The sequence below is a fragment of the Ambystoma mexicanum genome, chromosome 8 (assembly GCF_040938575.1).
Source record: "Ambystoma mexicanum isolate Mex_15411 chromosome 8, UKY_AmexF1_1, whole genome shotgun sequence".
Lineage (NCBI taxonomy): Eukaryota > Metazoa > Chordata > Amphibia > Caudata > Ambystomatidae > Ambystoma > Ambystoma mexicanum.
In genome coordinates, this window is record NC_090929.1 from 1,623,322,589 (window position 1) to 1,623,346,566 (window position 23,978).

At 44.9% G+C, this 23,978-nt stretch overlaps 1 protein-coding gene across 1 annotated transcript in view; it reads left to right on the top strand.

Moving 5' to 3' along the window:
* ATRNL1 (attractin like 1) overlaps positions 1–23,978 on the top strand; it is a 2,575,823-nt gene that overhangs the window by 865,807 nt on the left and 1,686,038 nt on the right. Inside the window, exon 11 of the mRNA XM_069611898.1 lies at positions 6,117–6,201. Within this exon, the coding sequence (XP_069467999.1) occupies positions 6,117–6,201 (85 nt within the window). The remainder of the gene's footprint in view (positions 1–6,116; positions 6,202–23,978) is intronic.

Sequence of the window (23,978 nt, forward strand, 5' to 3'; positions counted from 1 at the left end):
TCTTGCTTTTTCTTGCTTTTGCTTTCCCTTTCTTGCCCCTTTCTTGCCCCTTTCTTGCCCCTTTCCTGCCCTTTCTTGCCCTTTCTTGCCCTTTCTTGCTTTTGCTTGCCCTTTCTTGTTTTTGCTTGCCCTTTCTTGCTTTTGCTTCCCCTGTCTTGCCCTTTCATGCCCTTTCATGCCCTTCCTTGCCCTTCCTTGCCCTTCCTTGCCCTTCCTTGCCCTTCCTTGCCCTTCCTTGCCCTTCCTTGCCCTTTCTTGCTCTTTCTTGCCCTTTCTTGCTTTTGCTTGCCCTTTCTTGCTTTTGCTTCCCCTGTCTTGCCCTTTCATGCCCTTTCATGCCCTTTCTTGCTCTTGCTTTCCTTTTCTTGCCTCTTTCTTGCTTTTGCTTTCCCTGTCTTGCCCTGTCTTGCCCTTTCTTGCTTTTGCTTGCCCTTTCTTGCTCTTTCTTGCCCTTTCTTGCTCTTTCTTGCTTTTGCTTCCCCTGTCTTGCTCTTTCATGCTCTTTCATGCCCTTTCTCGCCCTTTCTTGCCCTTCCTTGCCCTTCCTTGCCCTTCCTTGCCCTTTCTTGCTCTTTCTTGCACTTTCTTGCTTTTGCTTCCCCTTTCTTACTTTTGCTTGCCCTTTCTTGCCCTTTCTTGCCCTTTCTTGCTCTTTCTTGCCCCTTCTTGCCATTTCTTGCCCTTTCTTGCTCTTTCTTGCCCTTTCTTGCTCTTTCTTGCCCTTTCTTGCTCTTTCTTGCTCTTTCTTGCTTTTGCTTTCCCTTTCTTGCCCCTTTCTTGCTCTTTCTTGCCCCTTTCTTGCTCTTTATTGCTTTTGCTTTCCCTTTCTTGCTCTTTCTTGCCCCTTTCTTGCTTTTGCTTTCCCTTTCTTGCCCTTTCTTGCCCTTTCTTGTTCTTTCTTGCCCTTTCTTGTTCTTTCTTGCCCTTTCTTGCCCCTTTCTTGCCCCTTTCTTGCCCCTTTCTTGCTTTTGCTTTCCCTTTCTTGCCCCCTCTTGCCCCTTCTTGCCCCTGCTTGCCCTTTCTTGATCTTGCTTTCCCTTTCTTGCCCCTTTCTTGCTCTTTCTTGCCCATTTCTTGCTCTTTCTTGCTTTTGCTTTCCATTTCTTGCTCTTTCTTGCCCTTTTTTGCTCTTTCTTGCTCTTTCTTGCTTTTGCTTTCCCTTTCTTGCCCCTTTCTTTCCCTTTCTTTCCCTTTCTTTCCCTTTCTTTCCCTTTCTTTCCCTTTCTTGCTCTTTCTTGCCCCTTTCTTGCTCTTTCTTGCTCTTTCTTGCTCTTTCTTGCTTTTGCTTTCCCTTTCTTGCCCCTTTCTTGCTCTTTCTTGCTTTTGATTTCCCTTTCTTTCCCTTTCTTGCTCTTTGTTGCTCTTTCTTGCCCCTTTCTTGCTCTTTCTTGCTTTTGCTTTCCCTTTCTTGCCCTTTCTTGCACTTTCTTGCTCTTTCTTGCCCTTTCTTGCTCTTTCTTGCTCTTTCTTGCTTTTGCTTTCCATTTCTTGCTCTGTCTTGCCCCTTTCTTGCTTTTTCTTGCTTTTGCTTTCCCTTTCTTGCCCCTTTCTTGCCCCTTTCTTGCCCCTTTCCTGCCCTTTCTTGCCCTTTCTTGCCCTTTCTTGCTTTTGCTTGCCCTTTCTTGTTTTTGCTTGCCCTTTCTTGCTTTTGCTTCCCCTGTCTTGCCCTTTCATGCCCTTCCTTGCCCTTCCTTGCCCTTCCTTGCCCTTCCTTGCCCTTCCTTGCCCTTCCTTGCCCTTTCTTGCTCTTTCTTGCCCTTTCTTGCTTTTTCTTGCTTTTGCTTCCCCTTTCTTACTTTTGCTTGCCCTTTCTTGCCCTTTCTTGCCCTTTCTTGCCCTTTCTTGCCCTTTCTTGCTTTTGCTTCCCCTTTCTTGCCCCTTTCTTGCTCTTTCTTGCCCCTTTCTTGCTCTTTCTTGCTTTTGCTTTTCCTTTCTTGCCCCTTTCTTGCCCTTTCTTGCCCCTTTCATGCCCTTTCTTGCCCTTTCTTGCCCTTTCTTGCCCTTTCTTGCTCTTTCTTGCTTTTGCTTCCCCTTTCTTACTTTTGTTTGCCCTTTCTTGCCCTTTCTTGCCCTTACTTGCTCTTTCTTGCTTTTGCTTTCCCTTTCTTGCCCCTTTCTTGCTCTTTCTTGCTTTTCCTTTCCCTTCCCTGCCCTTTCTTGCTCTTTCTTGCTCTTTCTTGCTTTTTCTTTCCCTTTCCTGCCCTTTCTTGCTCTTTCTTGCTTTTGCTTTCCCTTTCCTGCCCCTTTCTTGCCCTTTCTTGCTCTTTCTTGCCCCTTTCTTGCTCTTTCTTGCCCTTTCTTGCCCTTTCTTGCTCTTTCTTGCCCCTCCTTGCCCCTCCTTGCCCCTCCTTGCTCTTTCTTGCCCCTTTCTTGCCCCTTTCTTGCTCTTTCCTGCTCTTTCTTGCTCTTTCTTGCTCTTTCTTGCTTTTGCTTTCCCTTTCTTGCCCCTTTCTTGCTCTTTCTTGCCCCTTTCTTGCTCTTTCTTGCTTTTGCTTTCCCTTTCTTGCCCCTTTCTTGCTTTTTCTTGCTTTTGCTTTCCCTTTCTTGCCCCTTTCTTGCCCTTTCATGCCCTTTCATGCCCTTTCATGCCCTTTCTTGCCCTTTCTTGCCCTTTCTTGCCCTTTCTTGCCCTTTCTTGCTCTTGCTTTCCCTTTCTTGCCCCTTTCTTGCTCTTTCTTGCCCCTTTCTTGCTCTTTCTTGCTTTTGCTTTCCCTTTCTTGCCCCTTTCTTGCCCTTTCTTGCTTTTGCTTGCCCTTTCTTGCTTTTGCTTGCCCTTTCTTGCTTTTGCTTGCCCTTTCTTGCTCTTTCTTGCTCTTTCTTGCTTTTGCTTCCCCTGTCTTGCCCTTTCATGCCCTTTCATGCCCTTTCATGCCCTTTCTTGCTCTTGCTTTCCTTTTCTTGCCCCTTTCTTGCTTTTGCTTTCCCTTTCTTGCCCTTTCTTGCTTTTGCTTGCCCTTTCTTGCTCTTTCTTGCCCTTTCTTGCTCTTTCTTGCTTTTGCTTCCCCTGTCTTGCTCTTTCATGCTCTTTCATGCCCTTTCTCGCCCTTTCATGCCCTTTCTTGCCATTTCTTGCCCTTTATTGCCATTTCTTGCTCTTTCTTGCTCTTTCTTGCACTTTCTTGCTTTTGCTTCCCCTTTCTTACTTTTGCTTGCCCTTTCTTACCCTTTCTTGCTCTTTCTTGCTCTTTATTGCCATTTCTTGCCCTTTCTAGCCCTTTCTTGCCCTTTCTAGCCCTTTCTTGCCCTTTCTTGCCCTTTCTTGCTCTTTCTTGCTCTTTCTTGCTTTTGCTTTCCCTTTCTTGCCCCTTTCTTGCCCCTTTCTTGGCCCTTTCTTGCCCTTTCTTGCTCTTTCTTGCCCCTTTCTTGCTCTTTATTGCTTTTGCTTTCCCTTTCTTGCCCCTTTCTTGCCCTTTCTTGCTCTTTCTTGCCCCTTTCTTGCTTTTGCTTTCCCTTTCTTGCCCCTTTCTTGCCCCTTCTTGCCCCTTCTTGCCCTTTCTTGCCCTTTCTTGCCCCTTTCTTGCCCCTTTCTTGCCCCTTTCTTGCCCCTTTCTTGCCCTTTCTTGCCCTTTCTTGCTTTTGCTTTCCCTTTCTTGCCCCTCTTGCCCCTTCTTGCCCCTTCTTGCCCTTTCTTGCCCCTTTCTTGCTCTTTCTTGCCCCTTTCTTGCTCTTTCTTGCCCCTTTCTTGCTCTTTCTTGCCCCTTTCTTGCTCTTTCTTGCTTTTGCTTTCCATTTCTTGCTCTTTCTTGCTCTTTCTTGCCCTTTCTTGCTCTTTCTTGCCCCTTTCTTGCTCTTTCTTGCTTTTGCTTTCCCTTTCTTGCTCTTTCTTGCCCTTTCTTGCTCTTTCTTGCCCTTTCTTGCTCTTTCTTGCCCTTTCTTGCTTTTTCTTGCCCTTTCTTGCTCTTGCTTGCTCTTGCTTGCTCTTGCTTGTATTGTCTTTCGCAGTGTGCGCCTCCTCTATATGCACCTTCCTGATATTTGGTTCAGGTCTTATTCCTCTGCTTCCGTCTCTTCTCGCTTCCAAGACGTTCTCCCCCTCTTTCCTCTCCTCCTTCTGTGTATGGTAGTACATTTACTCTCCTCACCTTCACACTGCCACCTCCTATCCACCCTACTGTCTTTCCTTCCCTGACCCCTCCAGTTTCTCCTGTCTGCCCCACTCGACTCTCTCTCTACACGACACCACTGATCTTTCCTGCCCACTCCCTTGCTTTCACCTTCTCCTCTGCTCTCTCCTATCTGCTCTCACTTTCCAGGCTCCCTCATTCTCTTCTGTCAGCTGGACTCTTGCTCCTCCCACCTCTGCTTGTCGCTCCTTTGCACTCACTTCTTTCTCTCCCCTCCTCCTTTACTCTCTCCCGTCTCACCTGCCACTGTTGACTGCTTCACACACTCGCTGCTACCACCTCCATATCACACCTGTCCCATGTACACCTTTAACCATGCTGCAGACTCACCCCCCTGGTCTTGCAAACAGTAAAGTCTTGTGATCTGTGGTGCACTGACTGCCAGGAGCCAGGATTAGCGTGCTGTTTCACAGCTGAAGCTTTTTGGGCCAGCGTAGAAAATGTGGCTTCTCTGGGTTTACCATTAGAGATGGTATCTGTCTGCCATCTTCCATTTCACAACGTCCGGTAGCTGCTGCATTACATGGAATTTCTTGCAGACAAACGTAACCTCCCGCTTGGGCTAAGGGCCCAAAAGAGTCCTACATAGCCCTACGTGACCATTGCAGGAAAGTCAGCTACTGTTCTCCTGCCATTAAAGAATAGCACAATACTGGGCTGTTATGTCCTGCAGGATCCCGCAGTCACAGCCCACCCCACGGGTCTTTCTGCTACCAGTCCAATTCCATGCATGTTGACTTCCATGGTAGAAGGAGGAGTCATGATTACAAAGGGAAGGCACCGAGTGTTTCCCCACTAGTACACTTGAGGTTCTTCTTGCTGATCAAGGAACAGAAAGACTGTTTCCTGCCTGGGGACCTCTGGGTTCCAGCCACCTTGCATGAACTTTGATCCCATAGGTCTTGGTCCTTTCAGCCCAGAAATGTATCTCTAATCAGTCTCGCTAAATGTGTGCCTTGTGGTCTCTTAGGCTTTATGTTTGAATGCTGTGGGCCTGAGTAACCTGGGGTCCCACCTTTTCCTCCTATGGGCCCTGCATTACACAGTGGGTGGTGGCCCCTACATCCACAGGGCTGCTCTCCCAAGGCTACCAGTCTGCCTAAAACCTGTGACCTCCTCTCATTGTCAATGGTGATTTGTTGTGAAATAAAAAAAAACTATTCACGTTAGTCTCGGGAGGATACCTCAGGAGCAACGTGCTCACCTTGGAAGCAAGACGACACAAAACAACACAGGTTCGATCCCCGGGTCCGCGCTTAGAAACCTCTGGGTATTAAGCGTGTTATAAATAACCTCTCATAACTTTACATCGGATACAATAATTTAGTGGCAATTGGAAAGATGGAATGTTAAGGTTACAGTTATGATTTAGGGGACACAGGTTAATGAGGAGAAGCACCTGCAACGCCGAGGTACAGGACCCGGGTTCGTCTTCGCTGCTATGTCTAGACTGGTGCGGATATTTCATGAGGATTTGTAAAGACAGAATGTTCCCAAAGAATATGTTTTTTGAGCCATGTATAAGGGATGCTGATCAACTTAATGGATGAGTTTCCCTTTTCAGACAATAATGGATTGGTTCATTAAAGATTGTGAAATCTCCCGGATTGTTATGTTCCATGGTCCTGTACATGACAGTGAAATTGAATTGGTCCTTAAATATTGCTCCTCATATATGACGTCTTATCCGTTTAGATTGGTGGATTTTCTCCCGTGGGCTCCTACAAAATATTGACAATCCCCAGTGTTACCCGGGGACCAGTAAAGTATCTTGTAAAGTATTTATTGCACTTAAGAGTGTAGTCCTGAGTGCCAATCTTTAAATCGTTGTGGTAGCAAGGATGGTAATATTGGCGTTCATTGACATGATATGTTGTCTTATCCTTTTGCAATGTCACGCTGTTGTTTATGTATCCTCACACCAAACCCTAATGTACTGCGACCCATCGAAACATCATCGGTACGCTAAATATACATTGTGTTTCCTTCTAGCCTGCGATGAATGGAAGGTGTTACCTAAACCCAATCTTCACCGGGACGTGAACCGGTTCGGCCACTCTGCCGTCGTTAGTAATGGGTAAGTCCTTTTTCTGTTTTTATATTCATTGAAGTAGGAGCAGCAGGGCAACTAATATTGACTATACAGATCTAGAAATGGGGCTTCCTAGAGAGTGTGTATGATTGCTGCTTCGCTCCTATCTTCGGGTGTGGACATTCTTCCACTAATGTACGTATGGTCGCCAACCCCACTCGTGATCTTGTTGAAACAATATTTCATGTTTTAGACGAAACGAGAGGGTGGTCAATCCAACCGAAATCCCCTCGTTCATCAGTTCAGTTTCAGTGAGTACCTATTAACTAAGGGGATATGTATAGCGCCAAGGGTTTCCGTGTGACCTCTGATGGGCCATGAGCGTGAACCTCAAGTTGGCTCTAGAATCTCCCGAGATTAAATGCACCCCGTAGTTGCAAGTGATTCATGTACAATGGTATGCTGTATATGAGACCCCCAGCCCCCTGCTTTAGCGCCTCGGCTGTCCCTTATGGAACATCATTCCAGAGGGCGTAAAGTGGAGGCATGAGGGACTAGATTTGAGATAACAAATACCAATGGCCTCATTAGAAGTTTGGTGGTGAAGGAAAATTGGTGGTAAAATAACAGTAATTCTGTTACGGCCATTTTACTGTCTATTTTGTGCACTGCCAAATTTCAGTTTGGAGGGGGGATGAAGCGAAGGAAATATTAGTGCTTTCTGGATGTTTTTACTCTACTGGAAAATGGAAGACTTATTGCATATGAATTTCCAGCCACTTATAAAACCTCCAAAACCCGAATCCCGCAAGGAGGACCGACACTGTCATTCCGCCGTTCAAAATCAGGCAGGTATACCGGGATTATGAGTGGCAGAAAGGGTTAAACTGGTTTTGCAGTATTTCCACACAGCAGTACCACCAGACTTGTAATGAGGCCCCCCAAGTTGCATCTCCGCTCAACCCTGAGCACCCTAAATGGAAAGAAAAAATACTTAGCACAGAAAAGCTAGGATCACCCCTGCTGTGACATCATAGCTGTTGAATATGACTTCAATAACGCTCTGCTATGACGTCACCACTGGAGAACACAGCATCTGGAGCTGAACATAATTGCAAATGGCTTCCCATGAAATACATGCACAACAAACTCATTCTTTTAGCCTGTCTCCCTAACTGGGAGCAAAGATACATATCCTTACCTCAAATGTGATTCTCTCCACTCCTCCCGCAACATACACCTCAGATGTACTGATGTCTTTTTGAGTGTCCAGCTGATGTGCCCTGCTTCCTTTCTTGGCCTTTTTCTCTTAATCTGACTTTCTTGTGTTTCACCTTCCAGGGTGGTTTTCCTTACTTTAATCTAGATGATGAGTTTATTCTTTTAGTGCCTCGAGAATGGCTTAAATACAGTTCAGTTTCTTAGCCAGATGTTTTATTCTGATGAATTTACTAAAAACGTCTTTCATTAAAAATCTGCTTTAGAAGGAGCGTGGATTTAGAAATCCTTCGCAAATTCCAATCTATAAATAGTACACACACGTCACAGTTGTGCTAACGATTCTAGCAACAGTGTCAGTGAGGCGTTGGACTAGGGCAGGGGCCTGCATTTGGCTCTCCAGGCTGTTTTGGACTACAACTCCGCCCAGCCCGGGACATTATAATCAATGGCAAGGGATCATGGGAGTAGTAGTCCACAGGATCTGAAAAACCGCAGGTTGCAGAACCCTGGACTAGGGCCCGGGCTCGGTCTGATGTTTTGTACTATTCTAGAAACGATTGGATTTATTTTACTGTCATGTATGGATAATGAAGAAAAATAAGCATGAAATGTTCTTTCAATTCTATTTTTTCATGGCAATAATGAAGTAGTTCTATTGAGCCACACTCTGGAACCCTGAATTTGTTCTGATTCCCAAGGGCCTTCTGGCAACACCTGAAGTTAGCCAGGACACACGTTTGCTTCATGCTTATACATCTTTCTGATGATGATATGATGATCGGTTATGAGCTATCCTCCTGAGACGAGGCGCACAGCAATGGCTTGTGTAGTATTCTATTCATATTACAGTTACAGGAGCAGGCATGCTTCTGTTTCTCTATCCAGCTACCCTTGCTGCTTTCAGGATGTACTTGGCCATGTCTACAATCTGCTTAAAATGTTCTAGTTAGTTGAGGGTGGTATGTCCTAGACATTTTTCTAATCTGAAACCTGCTTTGTTGGGCCTGGTTGCAAGTGTGGTGGTCCGGAAATAACGTGCCGGTAATTCCGATTGCTGGCACTCTTTCCGGACCGCACTACTACGAGAGGGAATGCCGGTAACAACGGCGCCGGTAACAGCATCCACTGTGCTACCGTCGCCCCTAGCACAGTGAACTGAAGTTACGAGACCCTGCGGAAGCCGTACCGGAAACACTGGCACCACAGTAACAGGCAGCATCACAACAGTGGTTTTCCCGGAAACACTGGCACAGAAATGCGGGTGCCACTGGTTTCACGGAATCGCTGGCACATTCCCAACAAACTCGTAATGAGGCCCATTGTCTTATGTTTGTAGTCCTTGCCTTCTCCATGATCATTTCCTTAACATTTTTGGTTCCCCCATCATGGTATTCCACTAGGTTGAGGATACCATAGTGACCAATATCTTGAAATCCATTTACACATATCTTGTCGAAGAATTGTCAAGGTGCATGCCATCAATTAGGGAGGTCCTTGCCCTTCTTTGAATTCAGTTCCGGGTGCGTACTGCCAAACTTGATTTTACACAACACCTTTGCAGGGGATTGCTCTAAAGCTTGGGGGGGGGGGGGGCTTTCGCTGCCTTAGCAATTGGTGTTGCACTATTTCCAAATAGCAAAACTACTAGCCTCTCAGGGTGGATTCTTAAGAACCCTGCTGTTTTAAGATAATAGGGATGATGCTAAAGTGCTTGCAGGACATGCGAGTTGCAAAAGGATGCAGCCTTCATTCCGATGCACAGGGGTATTGAATTTAATGTACAACTATACAACCCTTGGATAACTCCCAGAAGAGGCCAACCACAGCCCAAGAGGAATTCAGCTCCCACACCGCTATCTCCATAAAGTTCCTAGCCGGCCTTGCACCTCTAGGCGTCCCGATTCAGAACATTGCTTCCAGGGGAGTCCTTTAAAAGCCCACCCTAGTCCCATGCATGCCTGGTTCTGTGGAATGCAAAGGGAGCACCTCAAGTGGCCTTTTGCCACACCAAGCCAGTTCGGTTGGACCTAGAGGTTGATATTGGGAGGATCTGCTGGTCACTTTCCTTTCATCCCAGTTATCCAAGAGCAGGGAAAATCACAGTGCTCCACTGTTGGGAAATTCTGTAGACCTTGAGGACCCCAGTGAGTTGGGGCAGGACAGTCATGGTAGCCATGACCCTTCTCAGACCCCTAGGAAAGTCACACCAAACAGTAGTAGGGGGTTACCTTCTCAACAAAGAGCCTGCAACTCTCTCTAGCCATGCCCAAAATGCCAGTGAAGGAACACAAAAACGCTAGCTCATGTAATGCATGCAGCATTAGTAACATTGGTCCTGCTACTGTTACAGTTCCACTGGCAGGCTCAGGAAGGCCATTACAAAGCCGCACAGAAAACCTCTGGGAACTCGGGACACCCGGTAGAGATGCAAAGTTAATGATTCATTCTTTCCCTTCACAGATTTCCCACGCGGGTGATACAGTGTGGCATATTCCCCACGAGTCAACACTTTGCACACTCAGAGAGTTTGGACAGCTTAACCATAATTTCACCAGCATGCAATTCACACACTGAGGGAACAGACGAGCAGGGTCCTGCGCAGTCAAGCCCAGAGAAAAGCTGGGAGAGAAAGTGAAATCCAAGATGGCGGACAGACCAGATGAAGGCTTTGTCTGGTCCCCTAGGCCTGAAGTGAGGCCAGGTGCACCCAGTAACAGCAACCAATCTGAACTCTGCCCCAAGTACGAAACACAAGTGAATGGGTGCCTAAGACATAACATCTTGGTATATTGAGTGAAGAGGTGGAGTCTAGATATTTCACCTCCAGCAGGTGACTGGCCATGGCCTCCAAGCAGAAGGGGCGGGGGGGCACTATGCTTCTTACTCCCACACCAGACCAGCCCAGTATTGTGGAGACCTGCTTAGGTAAGAGTAACAATATGTGGCTACACAGCTGAGCCATCAATTAGAGGTATGAGCCCGGCTGTACTGGGAGACAAATCACATGGTATTGGCAATGAGGCTATCCCAGCCAGGTAGAACAAAGGACGAGGAAGCATTAAAAACACTCTGTGCCATAGTCGCTTGGCAAAATTGCTTTCAGGTTTAGACCATTTAACTTAGAAGCCCCAGTTGGGTGCTTTCTACACATCAACACATTCTTACTAACTATATTTTATCGGCACCCCCTACCTCATAAATTGATGAAACAGCGCTCAGGGAAACAAGGAGATCCCTGAGAAAACACTATCCACAGAGCGGATAAACTATGCCCTTCTTGTGTGCTCTGTGAAAGCATTACAAGTATGTGAAATTGGATGTAAGATACGATGTGTACAAAAATATGTCTCCTCACTGGGGCCACGGCAGTAAGTCACAAGTGTCGGTGCTCTAACAACGCACTGGTTTGGGGGCCCCCATTAACCTGAAATATCAGGCTCAGCTGCTGGTGGTACATGTCAGTGCGTCCAGAGACCTTGTCTTGTCATTCCACACATCTGGCCTATGTCTCCTCTCTGTGGGGATTCACTGGTTCACAGACTGGGAGACCCAGACTGCTACCCTGGTACCCTGGACGCCCCGGCTCCCGATCACTGTCACCAATCCATAACCTGGGCCTCCACACGCTGCTCTTCCCATAGGACCATAGGACCCTAGATGGGCCCTACACATATCTGGTGTACCACAATGCTGGCCTGGGCCATGCCCAGGTCAGTGGGGCTTGAGGCAGGTCCTGTGTGTAACTGCCCCTGCCACCCTCAGTGCACTGGGAGGTAGAGCGACTCATCCTCCTCAGGTCTGTAGTGACACTGACTGGACCTGTCCTCCTCTCACCAGAATTGGTAACATTAGGGCTCTCCTCTATGAACCCATGCTAGCGTTTGCTGCTCATGCCTTCTATTCATCTCGTACCCCACCGGAGTCTCATAGTCTCTGCTGTCAGCCACCCCTAAGCATGACGTGAGAAACCTGATGGCATCCCCACACTTATTTCCCAGGGTTCCTCTATTCAGGTTGCCTGGGTAGGGCCATCGCTTTTGGATCCCGACCCTGGGGGCATTCAAGCGAGGGAGGATCACCTGTGTGGAGGGTCTCACGGGGATTGGGAGGCGAATGCCAAAGGGCGAGACATGCTATTCCCCCTTTCCCAGTTGTACATCATCACACTCGCCCTCAGCCTGTATGGGGTATTTTCAGTCGCATCCCATTTCCAACATGTACTGGGACGAGGAAGAGGCAACCCGAGCGTTAGAAAGACTACCCATGTGAAAAGTACTATGAAGAGGAAGAGGACTGGGGAGGCCTACGTTACACCACTAGGCTGTCCATTTATTAAGGTCAGGCAGAGTCAGGCACTTGAAAGCAATTCTACACACCTGCACTTAACACCACTTAAGGACTGACCAGGAGAAAAGGGGTCCTAAGGGTCAGGCACATCCCACTAATTGGCACAGGTGTATAAAAGGTGGGGCATTCAGCAGTGCAAGGGGCAACAGCTGGGAGAGCGAAGGTAGGCTGTGTGGCTGAGTCCAGCAGGGGATCCCATCTCAGTCCCAAGCCAGTTTTTCCAGGAAAAGCCGAGCGAGCTCTGGGTGCTGGATGGACCGTAGGGGCTGAAGAGCAGGAGGTTGCAGCTGGAGGAGCCTGAAGGATCTGCATGAGAACGGGAAGCCGAGACGCTGACCCAGTGTGTCAGAGAGGTTGCAGCGTGGTGAGGGGGCCTTGTGTCTAGGGAGCTGCATCGAGCAATGCTGTATCCTGTTTGCAATGTCCAGGCCAGTGCTCATTCCCCAGGGAGGTGTCCAGGTCCCAGGGATGTCTGAGGGGCAGGGTGTGAGACCCTGACCTCAACGCTAAAGCCTAACAAGTTTCCCAACCAGCACCGTGCTAGCCGATGAGTTTCAATTAAAGGAAGAAACTTAGTAGCGTGTGGGAGGCTGGAGTGGGAGCGTTAGAAGAGAAAAGTACAAGCGACACGGCAGTGACAGAGCGAGAGAGCACTAAAGGTGCGTCAGCGGCGCAAAAGAATGGAAAAAAGGAAACAGTGCGAAATGTAATGAAAAGGACAAAACAAGAGGTGTGCGAGCGACATGGAAGGAAAGTCAAGTGACTGTTTTAAGAATGCGAGTGGCACGAAACAAAAAGGGAAAAGAAAGAAAAGCATAAAGCGGCACGAGGAGAGACAGACAGTAGAAGTGTGCAAATGGCACAGAAAGGCAGAAGGTCCCAGAGTGGAAGTGTGTGTGTGGCACAGAGTGCAGAAGGAGGCCAAAGGAAAGTTTGCAAGTGTCACGGAAACGCAGAAGGTGCCAACGGAAAGTGTGCCAATAGCAAGGAAAGACAGTAGGTGCCAGAAGAAAGCAAGATAAAGAGTCTAAGGAAAGAGTGGTCGCGCATGGGGTGGAGTAAAAGCCCTGCATTCTCAAAAGTCTCTGATATTGCCCGATGTTAAAAAGAGGAGGTGTAGAGCGCCACTTGAGAGGTGGGAAAAGGGGGAGCTACACTGAGAATGGAGTGGGAGTGAAATCCCCAAAGTGAAGGAAAGGCTGTCCAATCTCAACAAGAGATTTGAGAGATGCTTCCTGACAAGATGAACGTTTGTGTTTTGTGTTTGTAAAATTTGAAGTGAATCATTTGAGACCTGAAGGACCCAGGCTTGGGGAAAAGATCCCTGAGCGGCCTGAACGGAACTGTGAATCTTCTTTTGGAAACAGAGGGGCCTGAGCTTGGGGACGGGAACACTAAGAGGCCCAGAGACATTGTGAACTTTAAGAAGCTTGGGAAAGGGATTCCAAGCGACCTTAGGACGTTTTTGGTGAGTCTGCAAAATCAAGGACGCTTACGCTTGGGGAAGGGAACCCTGAGAGGCCCAAACAAACTGTAAGCATTAAGACGGTTTGGGAAGGGAACCCCAGGAGAATGTCTATGAACTATTTTGTTGTGTTACAAAAGCCCTGCTTGGAAGATCCCAAGGGCACCCCTATGAGAAGAACTGTTTTGAACTGGCAAAGCTGAACCTGGCTACTTTTGAGTTGAACTATGTTAAACTGGCAAAGCTGACCCTGATGAGAAGACCACCTGAATCGTGCTTAGTTTACACTTCTTTTTGAAACACCATTTTTATTTTAAGAAGACCCAACACCACATTTATTTCAAGAGTGAGGACAAGCATTACAGTTAGGGCCAGTTAGGCAATTTCACCAACTATATTAAGTTCTTAAAAAATATTTTTAAACTGTTATGCTCGAGCCTTTGTCTCCTTTGATGCCATGGCTGCCTCACAATGGTCTCAGTGGTAAAACCTTGCAGTTAGGCCACTCAAGCAGCCGCACCTGGAGGTGGAGAACACCTTCCTTCAATCATCAGGGCAAGAGTCCTGGAAGCAGGCCTTTGTCCACAGTTATCAGCATTCTGTCACACCCCCTGTGGTAAAGCAGACCCCCATATTCCATCACCGCCTATAAATTAGTGACCTAAGTTCAGGGTCGTCATTTGGGGGTCGCTAGGGATCTGAACTGTGACCCCTGAGGCTTCCCTTGCTACCCCTAAACAAAATAATGTTTTAAAAATGTTTTTAATTGAAGCTCATGGGCTGAGGCCAGCGCTCTTTGTTTCTGGAGTGTCTGGCTTTCTTGTTCAGGCAAAAAAACATTGGGATCCACAAGTGTAACACCATGAACAGTGACCCGACATAAGAAAGAATAGGAATAACAAAAAATGTGTCACAAAATGTGTCTTTCTGGAATTCTATACAATAATTGTAACTCATTAAAGGTTTAGTCTGTTCTTAAACACCTCAATTTCAAAATTCAGAGAAAAACGTCCAAAAAGCATTTACGGTAGAATAAGCATCAATATCTGACTATGTATTTTACTTTTTGCAAGTTGCAGTTATAGCGTGTTTTTTTCTGCTGTTGTCTCTTTTACGATGATCACAAGACATTCCATCTCGGTGTCCTCGGTCACTTGACAAAATCCTTGTGCCTAAAAGACTGTGTACAGCGTAGAAATGTTTCACCATAGGACATAAAGGGGCCCTTGATTTCATTGTGCCCCAATTAATGCTTTGTTGTAATGGGTCTATCTTTCCTATCTCCCTGGCATGCTGTTCAGGATGTTTGTTTGAATGCATGAGGTAATGTGTACAAGATGCCCTGTGAGTGTGCTGCTTTCCCTGCGCTACTCTAACTTCTTTAATTCACAGTTATGGACCCTCCCAATGGTATGTATTTTGCCAAACCCTGAAGCATGAAAAGTAGTTCCACACAGGTTTGACATGTGTCCAGACTTGCAGATGAACTGTCCTGCTGTTAAATCTCAGTTACCAGTGTAATAGTATCCACTACAGAGTGTCATTTGCTTTCTGACTTTGAGAACATTCAGGCAATTGCTCATGTTACTATACCCGGGAAGATAGCTCAGTTGGTTGAGTGTTCACTGCTCTGATGTGTGTGTGATCTGCAGGTTGCAGGTTCGAATCCCGGTAAGGCCAACTCAGCCTTTCATCCTTCTCTGGTCGGAAATATGAGTAACAAACACAGGTTGGGTGATATTGTTTGTATATTTGTTCTATATAAAGCGCTTCAGCGTAAGTGCTGTATAATACATTATTATCATTTGGCCATGGACGTCTGCTTGCATTCAGAGTAATTTGGTAATATGGGCCTATACACACTGATATTAACAATACAAATGGTTATCCATTCTTATATCAAATGTATATCGTAGCCGTATATTTTGTAGTGTACTTAGGAACAATGCTATGTGATGCCAGTTCCTGTTTTGTCAAGGGGTGAAAGGTGGTGTTCCATCACTTCCTGTGATGTCACGTTGGGGTGGGTCAAATGACATCACTTCCTGTGATGTTATCGGAGGTCAAGGGCCATGTGAGGTCACTTCTGCTCCCCCTGGCATTTTGGTGAAATGACGTCCCTGTCTATGTTAAACTATCCACAACGCTTACCAAAGACTAAGGGATTTGTGTCATGAAGAAGCGTACTAAGTGTACACAAAGTGGGCTTTTGAGTGCAGATGGGTAGTAACCCCAGGTGCTGCATGGGTCAAATCAGTCGGGGGTTGCACAGACATGCCTTCCTCCATTTTGAAATCGGATTGCATTTGTTTGCCATTATTATTTGTATGAAGTATCAGAGTACAGAAGGGGGCGAGACCCCTCTCACTCTACACCCTTGGTGTGTTGCGACACCATTATTTTCGTATTCCCCATTTAACTGGAAGACAGAACCATAGATGTAAATTCTATCATCCAGCAAAAATAAAATCATCCACTTGTTGGTGCCATTACTTGGTTGCTGTGCTATAAAGTGCCACCTTTTGTCTAGTGACGCACACTTGTCCAATAACTCTGGGAGAATATCAGGTGTGAGTGGTAGACCCCATTCAAACCCCTTTCACGTGCCATAACACATAATATAACAGTTGTATTTGTAGAGTGCATGTTCACCCCCAGAGGGGCATCTTGGCGCTATACCAGATAACAGATGTTTTTTTTTACCCAACTTAATGGTACTCATTCTATCAACCTCAGGTGGATGAAGGGCTGAGTGGACCTGCTGGGATTCGAACCTATGAGCATGAGGTCAAACACAGGCCCCTTTAGTGGGTGCATTAGACCGCTGAGCCACAGACCAATGCATAACTTAAAGCTCTGGGATTGTTTGTCACTGGGGACAGACAATTACTTTTCTGCCCTAACATACCCACTGCTTTTCCCGACACACACTTTCAGAGGAGCGCAACCCCGCCCCGGCTGAGGCTGCTGTGCGGGGTTCTCACTCAACACTCAACTGATTGTGTTGACTTGTACTATGTTGTTGTGGTCCACCAACCGGCAAGCACAGCGCTGGAGTAGAGAGAGTTGCCCAATGGCCAAGGGTGCATCAGCCATTTAGCCCTAGAATGTATACCTGATCTCAGATCATACGCGATCTGGCCATTCCCCAGCACGGATTGACCCATCTGTTGGGTATCGGGTAATAATATCCCTATATATATGGTTGCCGTATATAATGTCACCGGGAAAAGGTTGTGGCAACATTATATAGGTGACCATATATATAGGGACAGGGGCAGGTGGAGTGTCCCCCGCTCCCCATGAAAAATAAAAAAAAGGGTTTGGGTGTTGCGGGGGTGTGCCCCGCATGTTCCTTGTAATAATGTCCCCCCAAAAAACGGAAATTGCTATTTTAATTTTTTACATGACGACGATATTTTTGAGGGGACATTATTACATGGAACTATCTGTTGGCAGTTACTACGTTTTTACAGTGTTGAATTAGCAATGGCCATAAGCATAATTGGTATTGGCACTGATAATGTGCGCAGCAACAGTGGTCCAAACTACTGCACCCACCCAGGACCAGCTCATCTTGGTTCTGTATGTTTTCATGATATCACCTTAAGCATGAATTGCATGGAGCCGAGAAGTCCTCATACCTCTTCTGCATCCATCACAATCATTGCCATTTGCAGCAATGCCATTCTGTAGCTGGAAACCACCATGACCTGTACAACATCTGCTGATGACAAAGAAATTCATTTCTTTAAACACACTAAAAACATAAATACACATTTTTCTCTTATGAAAAGACGCAGAAATATGCATCTCAAATTACTAGACCTACGCATTCCAAAATGTGTTTAAACATTTGTTTTCACCCAACTGGTTTGCACTAATTTAAATATCACTTTCTACCAGTGTCTGTCCTATTCGGTTACGCAGGGGACAACAAGCCACATCACTAAAAGCAATGTGGTGTGATGCCTCTCGTGAAGATGGGTCTCCTTCCCACGGTTCCTCCTTTATGAAACTTAAATGTGTCTGAGAGCACAAACTAATGATCGAATAAGGATGAATAAAACAGACTCTGTGAAACAGAGAGATGTTGATGCTTAAAATCCGGGTGGATGAAACATACCTCAAATATATATATATACATATATATTACAAGGCCTGCGGTAGCGGCCCTGTAGTTGTGTTTAAGTTGCTCGACTCATAGAAAGAGCACTTTTTGGGCAGCTTATAACTTTCCCCAGACGAATCCTCACCAAACCTTGCAAAAAAGTACATGGCCCCCTCGGAATGATTCTGCGAAGTTTGGCATGGTTTGGTCAAGGGGGGCAAAGTTATAGGGGGGAGTCCCGAAATGAAATCCTCAGACACAATGGGAAAAAAAAATTGCTCATGTCTACAGCCCAAACCGCTGTAGGAATTTTCACCAAACTTGTGCCAGGAGTGGCGACTTAGTCCCAAAAGCGTGATTTTGTAAATTTGGTGTAAATCCGTCCAGTAGTTTAAAAAAAAAATAAAATGGGTAAAAAGTAGGTAAAAAAAATTAGTGATATGTGGGTCGGGTTTGCGGACTAATTTCCTGATTCGGCATCAGGTGACATGTCTGGACCCATCGGGGGTGGTTTGGTGTCAGCGGACACTAAAGACGCATGCTGATTTGATGTTGAAAAACATGAGGTGCGTCCAATGTTTACAAAACGGTAGTTATGTTGGATTCATGGTCATCGCCACTGACCGCGGACACCGCAGTGAGAAAAAGGTGTGGAAAACATATTTAGGGTTCGTTCATGACCTAAAGAGGGTCTGGAAAGGGTCGGGGAGTGAAATAATTTGATAGGGAGCTGTTTGTATAGGTGAATAGAAGCGTTGCAGGTGCCACTGTGTCCGCAGACACCGCAGTGGTCTGTGGACCCTCGCGTGCCATCTGGGTCTTTTGAGGATGTCTGGCATGGAAAGAGGACATTCGGGGACTAGCCAATCAAGTTTTGTGGTTCTGGAGGAGTTGAAGTGTACAGGAGCACAGGGTAGGAAGTGATATGAAGAAGCAGAGTGTGTGGATGGTGGGAGATTCTTGGATCCATTCATTAATCACTAATCACGGGGCATCTCTGCTACTATTGGATTTGGCGAAGTGGAAGTTTCGTGGTATTAAACTGGGTAACTTTATCACCATTCTGTGAGAGTATGGCTCACTTTAAACGCTCAGGGATTATTATTGTGCAGTTTGGAGGCGACAGCTTGGGCTATGTGACTGCAGGATCTTTGCAGTTTGCCATGAAGGATCTGTTTAGAAATCTAATGGAACTGTTTCCTGTTGCGAAGATCAATTTTTCTGTAATCAATGTAAGACAAATATAGAGACACACACATTTATTTTGTCCTCAAATGGAAGAAGCTGGACAGCATGCCCATAAAGGTGTATGTGTTTTTTTATTTGCTTTAGGAATGGCATCTTTTGACAACGGAAATATCAAGTTGGATGGTGGAAATATTCTTCGAGGAGATGAAGTGCATTTGACTGATCTCGGAAATCAGATTTGTCTTTTGAAAATGCAAAATGCACTGGAACAATTTTTATGAACTCTTGAAATATGGTGTGAATTATTTCTTTAGTAATTGTAGTAAATAAAAACCAAAACGGAAAATAATTTGAAGCAGTTTGTGTGAAAGTTAAAAAAAATAATTACGTTCAGTAGAACATTTGTTAGTTCAGTATATAAACCCCTCAAAGAATAAAAAAAGGTTATTTTAAGAGCCACCATATTTTAACAAAAAACAAGGTAATTGATTTTAATTCCCCCACCCCATGCCTGGAATTTTCCAGGTAACCGCAGACTTTTGTAATGTCCAGACTATACAGACTGCAAAATGTCCTGTGATTTTTATTTGTAGTTCTAGTTTTAACTGTGAAAAGTGGGTCCTAAAGGAACCTTTTCTTTTGTCTTTCCGTTTTTTATATTTTTTGGGGATTTTGTATTTTTTGTAGGAGAGGCGGCATTAACCATAGACACGGAGGGGTAGGTGGACAGGGGAAGATGTTGGGTGTGCTTTTAATCGAAGGTTGTGGCAGTGTTTCTCCTGATCCTTCACCGCAGCCTTGAAAGCACTCTGAAACTGCTCCCCCCGCAGAGCGGTGTGTCGCAGTACAGACAGAGTATTGTGGCACTCGAAAGGTAAAGGGTCAACAGCGTTCTGTATGGCCTGCGAGGCAGCCGGTGGGATCCTCTGCCCCACAGGAGTAAACAGACCCTCCGAACAGTCGTGAAGTCCGCCAAATATTAATTAGGGTTTTAAAGAATAAAATAAGAATTTATTACACAATAATATACAAGATATTTGTAGATGAAAAAATGTATGTATTTATGAAAGGGATGGGGTATTAGAATGGGAAACATAAATGGGAAAGTTTGGAATTTTAATAAAGTCATCATCTTGGGAGGGAGGGAAGGAAGCTTCATCAAAGCTTCTTTGATTGATGTTTTGGGAATTTGATTAGGTTGATTGCTGGGACAAGGGGGCCAGGAACAAGTAGGAGAGTGATAATCAACATTTAAAAAAAATAGTTTTAGCATCATTTAAAAGTTCTTTAAAGTCATTGCTAAATTCTTCCAATTTTGAAGACAAGATCATTATTTCATTCTGTACAGTTGAGGTTTGGGAATGTATTTCTGATTGTTGGGATTCTGCATAAGGAATCTGTGGTGTAGTTACTTCATGTAAACTATGTACTATAAGAAAAGAAGACAATATTATTTCAATGATCTCTCCATAAATTACATTTGTTTACATTGAAAGATGAATTGTTTACCATTAGAGATTTCATCTTCACTCATTTCTTCTTTGGGAAAGTTTTCTTCTAGCCACTGACGTGTCTTTGCCATTTCTGTCAAAATAAGAAATGGTGATATTTGCATATGAGAAGTATATACATAATGATTAGTAATAATATCATTGGTTAAGTTGCGTATCTTCTAGAAAGAGTACTTTTTGGGCAGCTTGTAGCTTTGGTGCCATTCCACGAATGGTCACCAAATTTCTCAGAGAGGCACATGCTGCTTGTATGTTTGAAAATGTGAGGTACCTTATATACTAATAATTAACATCTGTGAACCCCCCAGTACGTACAGGATCCTAAAATGTACATAATACTGTGGATGGACTATTAGCCTCCTGGTCATTATTGTGTCCGAGAGGCAGGGTGATCCTAGCCAGGGATTTCAATTCCCCTGCGTTGGCCCCTTTTTGACACCAATGGGCAACTCCGATTTGAATTTCTCTTCCACTGATAACCATAGAAACAGTCCCTTAGAAGCAGGAAGTGCGGTGCCGTAATTGACTCGTGCGATCTGCATTGCTTGAACCAGAGAGCTCAAAGTAATGGTATGGGCCACTCTACCTGGTCTAACAGGCGTTCCTTCTCTTGTCTAGACTATTCCTTTGCCTATTATGTTACCAAATTAAGACGCAGTACTCTGACGCTGAAGCACACTAAACTTACCGATCATGCCATTTTGAGGTGGACGAGGACACTTGACAGTCCATGTAGTTTGAAGTACATCGACTCTAAAGTCAGAGTTAATGTGCAGGGCAATTGCTTAATCTGGACAGAGCGCAATATCAACAGCTTCTCCAAACATATTTCTGGTGCTGAGGCAATTCTGCTGGGCTGGCTCGATGGTCATAACTGGGACTTTAAGTGGATGCTGGAGTCTCTGGGAAAACAGTAAGGTCTTCACTATAGGAAAGCAGGGAGTGATGGTGGGGGTTGTGGCCCTTTTGACATTGTTAACCAAAATAAAAAGAGAGAATGCCGCCGGGCCAGAGCACAGATTAGGAAAAATGGTTCACTCTCTATTGCTGAGAGGGGCAGGCAGCTGTCTAAGATCTCGGCTACGTGGCACCTACATTTTCTGTTACCAATGTCAATTGGATGTTACTATTTAATCTGTTGCATGGTAACAACAGCAAAACATTCTGGTCCATGATTTGAAGATAGTCTTCGAAACATTCAACCCAGGAATATAACATCATTTCCGACCAAGAGTGGAGAGGTTTGCCCTTCTCTTTTGGGCCAGTTGCTGACCTTTGATATTGATGACATTCTCTATATCATGAAGGGCCTACAGAACTCTAGAGCTCCTGGACCTGATTTTGTCATGAATGCGATAATTAAAGGTAGTCCTACATTCTGGGACACTGCTCTAATGAGTCTTTATTATAACATTATGAAAACCGGCATAATCCCTTCCAGCTGGAGGACGTCTGTACTTGTTATGGTATTTAGGAAAGGGGATAAGAAGGATCCCAATAACTACAGACTTCTGGCCATTCTGGACAGTAGTCAGAAAATCTTTGCTACATTGTTGTTTAAAAAAATAAATAATAACAAAATAAATGGGATCAGGAGAAGGGACCACATGCTTCAAACAGGCTTTCACAAGCGCCACGCAACCACATTAAATATGTGTGCTCTGCAGGGTCTAGTGGCAGAAGCAGAACACACCAGAGATATGAAATGGTTTCTCTGCTTCATAGACGTCACCAAAGCATTTGATTCAGTGTTGCGTGATTGCCTCTGGGGTAAAGTCCATAGTTGGGGAAATGACCCAGGCTATTGTACCTTATTAAAGAACTCTATGCAGATACTTCTGTAGTGGTCCGCATTAATCGGGAGGGGCAGGTGACGCACTCTATCTTCACCAATAGCGGTTTAACGCAGGCTGCGTTTTTGCACCCCTACTTTTTAATTTAGACATCTCAGATTTGGCTACGGCAATTGGTATGGTACGTAACTTCCCTCTTGTTTTGGGATGTGAACAAGTGGCATGGCTCGGCTATGCTGACGACACCAACGTACTGGACCAAACTCCAATCGGCCTGCAACGATCCATTAATGCCCTGTCCCTTTTTGCTAAGTTGAATCATTTAAAAGTAAACATTCGTAAAACTAAAACAGTAATGATTGGTTTGGGTTCTGAGACATAAAATCGATTTGTTTCAAAGTTAAATGATGCACCGCTTGAACTGGCAGACAGTTAGCTATATTTAGGGGTTACTACTAAATCCCGACCGAATTGTGCATTTTATGGTGATTTGATCATGCCCAAGGTTTTAAATGTGGTGGGTTTTAAGGAAGTTCATTAATAAGGGCGGTTTTAACAGTAAGGGTTTGATCACTGTTTATGGGACCAGCATTGTGCCAGGCATATTCTATAGAACAACGCCCCTGTTGGGATCAAAAATGAAGATCATGGAGGGAAAGAATTTACGCTCCATCCTGTGTTCTCCCTCTTTGGTTCCTGTCGAGTCCTTAAGGCTGGAGCTTGGTCTTTCTTCTTTAGGATCGCACTGGTAACTCCAGCGTTGTATTTGTCCCATCCCTCCACTCCCCCAATTTGGATGTTAATGGTCTTCTGGGTCTGATTGCAAAACATTACGACTGGTTTAACTCTAACCCCCTTCTGTAGAATCTCCGGGAAACCACTAAGACATTTTTGGCTGATATGCCTCTTACTTTACCTTATTACATTTGTATTGTGCAGGTGTGAGTGCGCAGACAAGACTAAACATAACAGAAAACATGAACAAGCTGTTCCAGGAGTTCATGGAGACGGAAGGAAGAGATGCAGAGAATAGAGACTTAATTAAAAATGAATGTTTTGAGCCCTTTTTTAAAAGTACTCAACGTCAAGGAGTTTCTCAGGTGAATTGGCAAGGTGTTCCAGAGCTTAGGGGCCGCACAAAAAAAGGCACCCAATTGCACTTTCTTAGTTTTGGATCTAGGCTGGTAGAGGAGATTTTGGTTATTAGAGCGCAGGTTTCTCCGGAAGAGCTGATTGTTTCACCTAGTGCAGTGAGCACATTGAAAGATAAAACGATTGCTTTGGAGACTAGTTTAAACATAAGCAACCTGCATATTAAAAAAAGTTATTCTTCATTTGTTAGTCAGGGTATTCTTCTAACTGTACCTCGCTATTACTTAATTAAACACTGTTCTAGTCAACTCGAGCGATTCATTTTCTGTATGAGATTTAACATGCTTCCTACGAGGGAATTTATAGGCTGTTGGTCTGGGGCCTCTTATGAAGAGACACTCTGTTGTTTTTGCAGCATTGAAGTGGAAACTATTTGGCATGTACTTACTGGTTGTCCTAGGTTTGCTGCTCGTTGTGTAAAAGGTTATACCCCTTTGACCCTTTATCTCGAATTTACAGAAACAGATCCGTTTTGGACTGCTATGTATTGGGCAAAATCCACTGCAATTACGGTTTCTGACTTTTATCTGTGGAAGGAGGTTTTGTGGAAACTGAACAAGGTTTATATATGGAAGTATTGTGATATTAGTGTCCCTCCCACACAATCCCATTTGAATGACTTATTATGTATTCTTTTTACCGTGTTTTTTTAAATTGTGTTCATTTTTAATTAATTATTACTTGTATCTTATTGTATGTGTTGCATGGATGAAGTAATTAATGTTTTACTTGATTGTATCATCTGTAAATATATTGTTATTTAATGGCACTTAAGGTTTAATAATTTAAAAACTGTCGCCATATTTGATGGGTGGATCATGGCCTTTGTTCGCAGACAGCGGAGTGATGAAAGGAAGTCTGGAAAATATATTTGGGGTTATTTTGTGGACGAAAGAGTGCTTTGAAAGGGTGAGGACTAGAAAAATATAGAGCTATTTTTATAGGTGAAAAAAAGCTGTGCAGGTGCTGCTGTGTGTGTCGTTAATTGTTCTGTCCGCTGATGTTATTGGGATTCTGGTCTGGGTGAGTCTTGT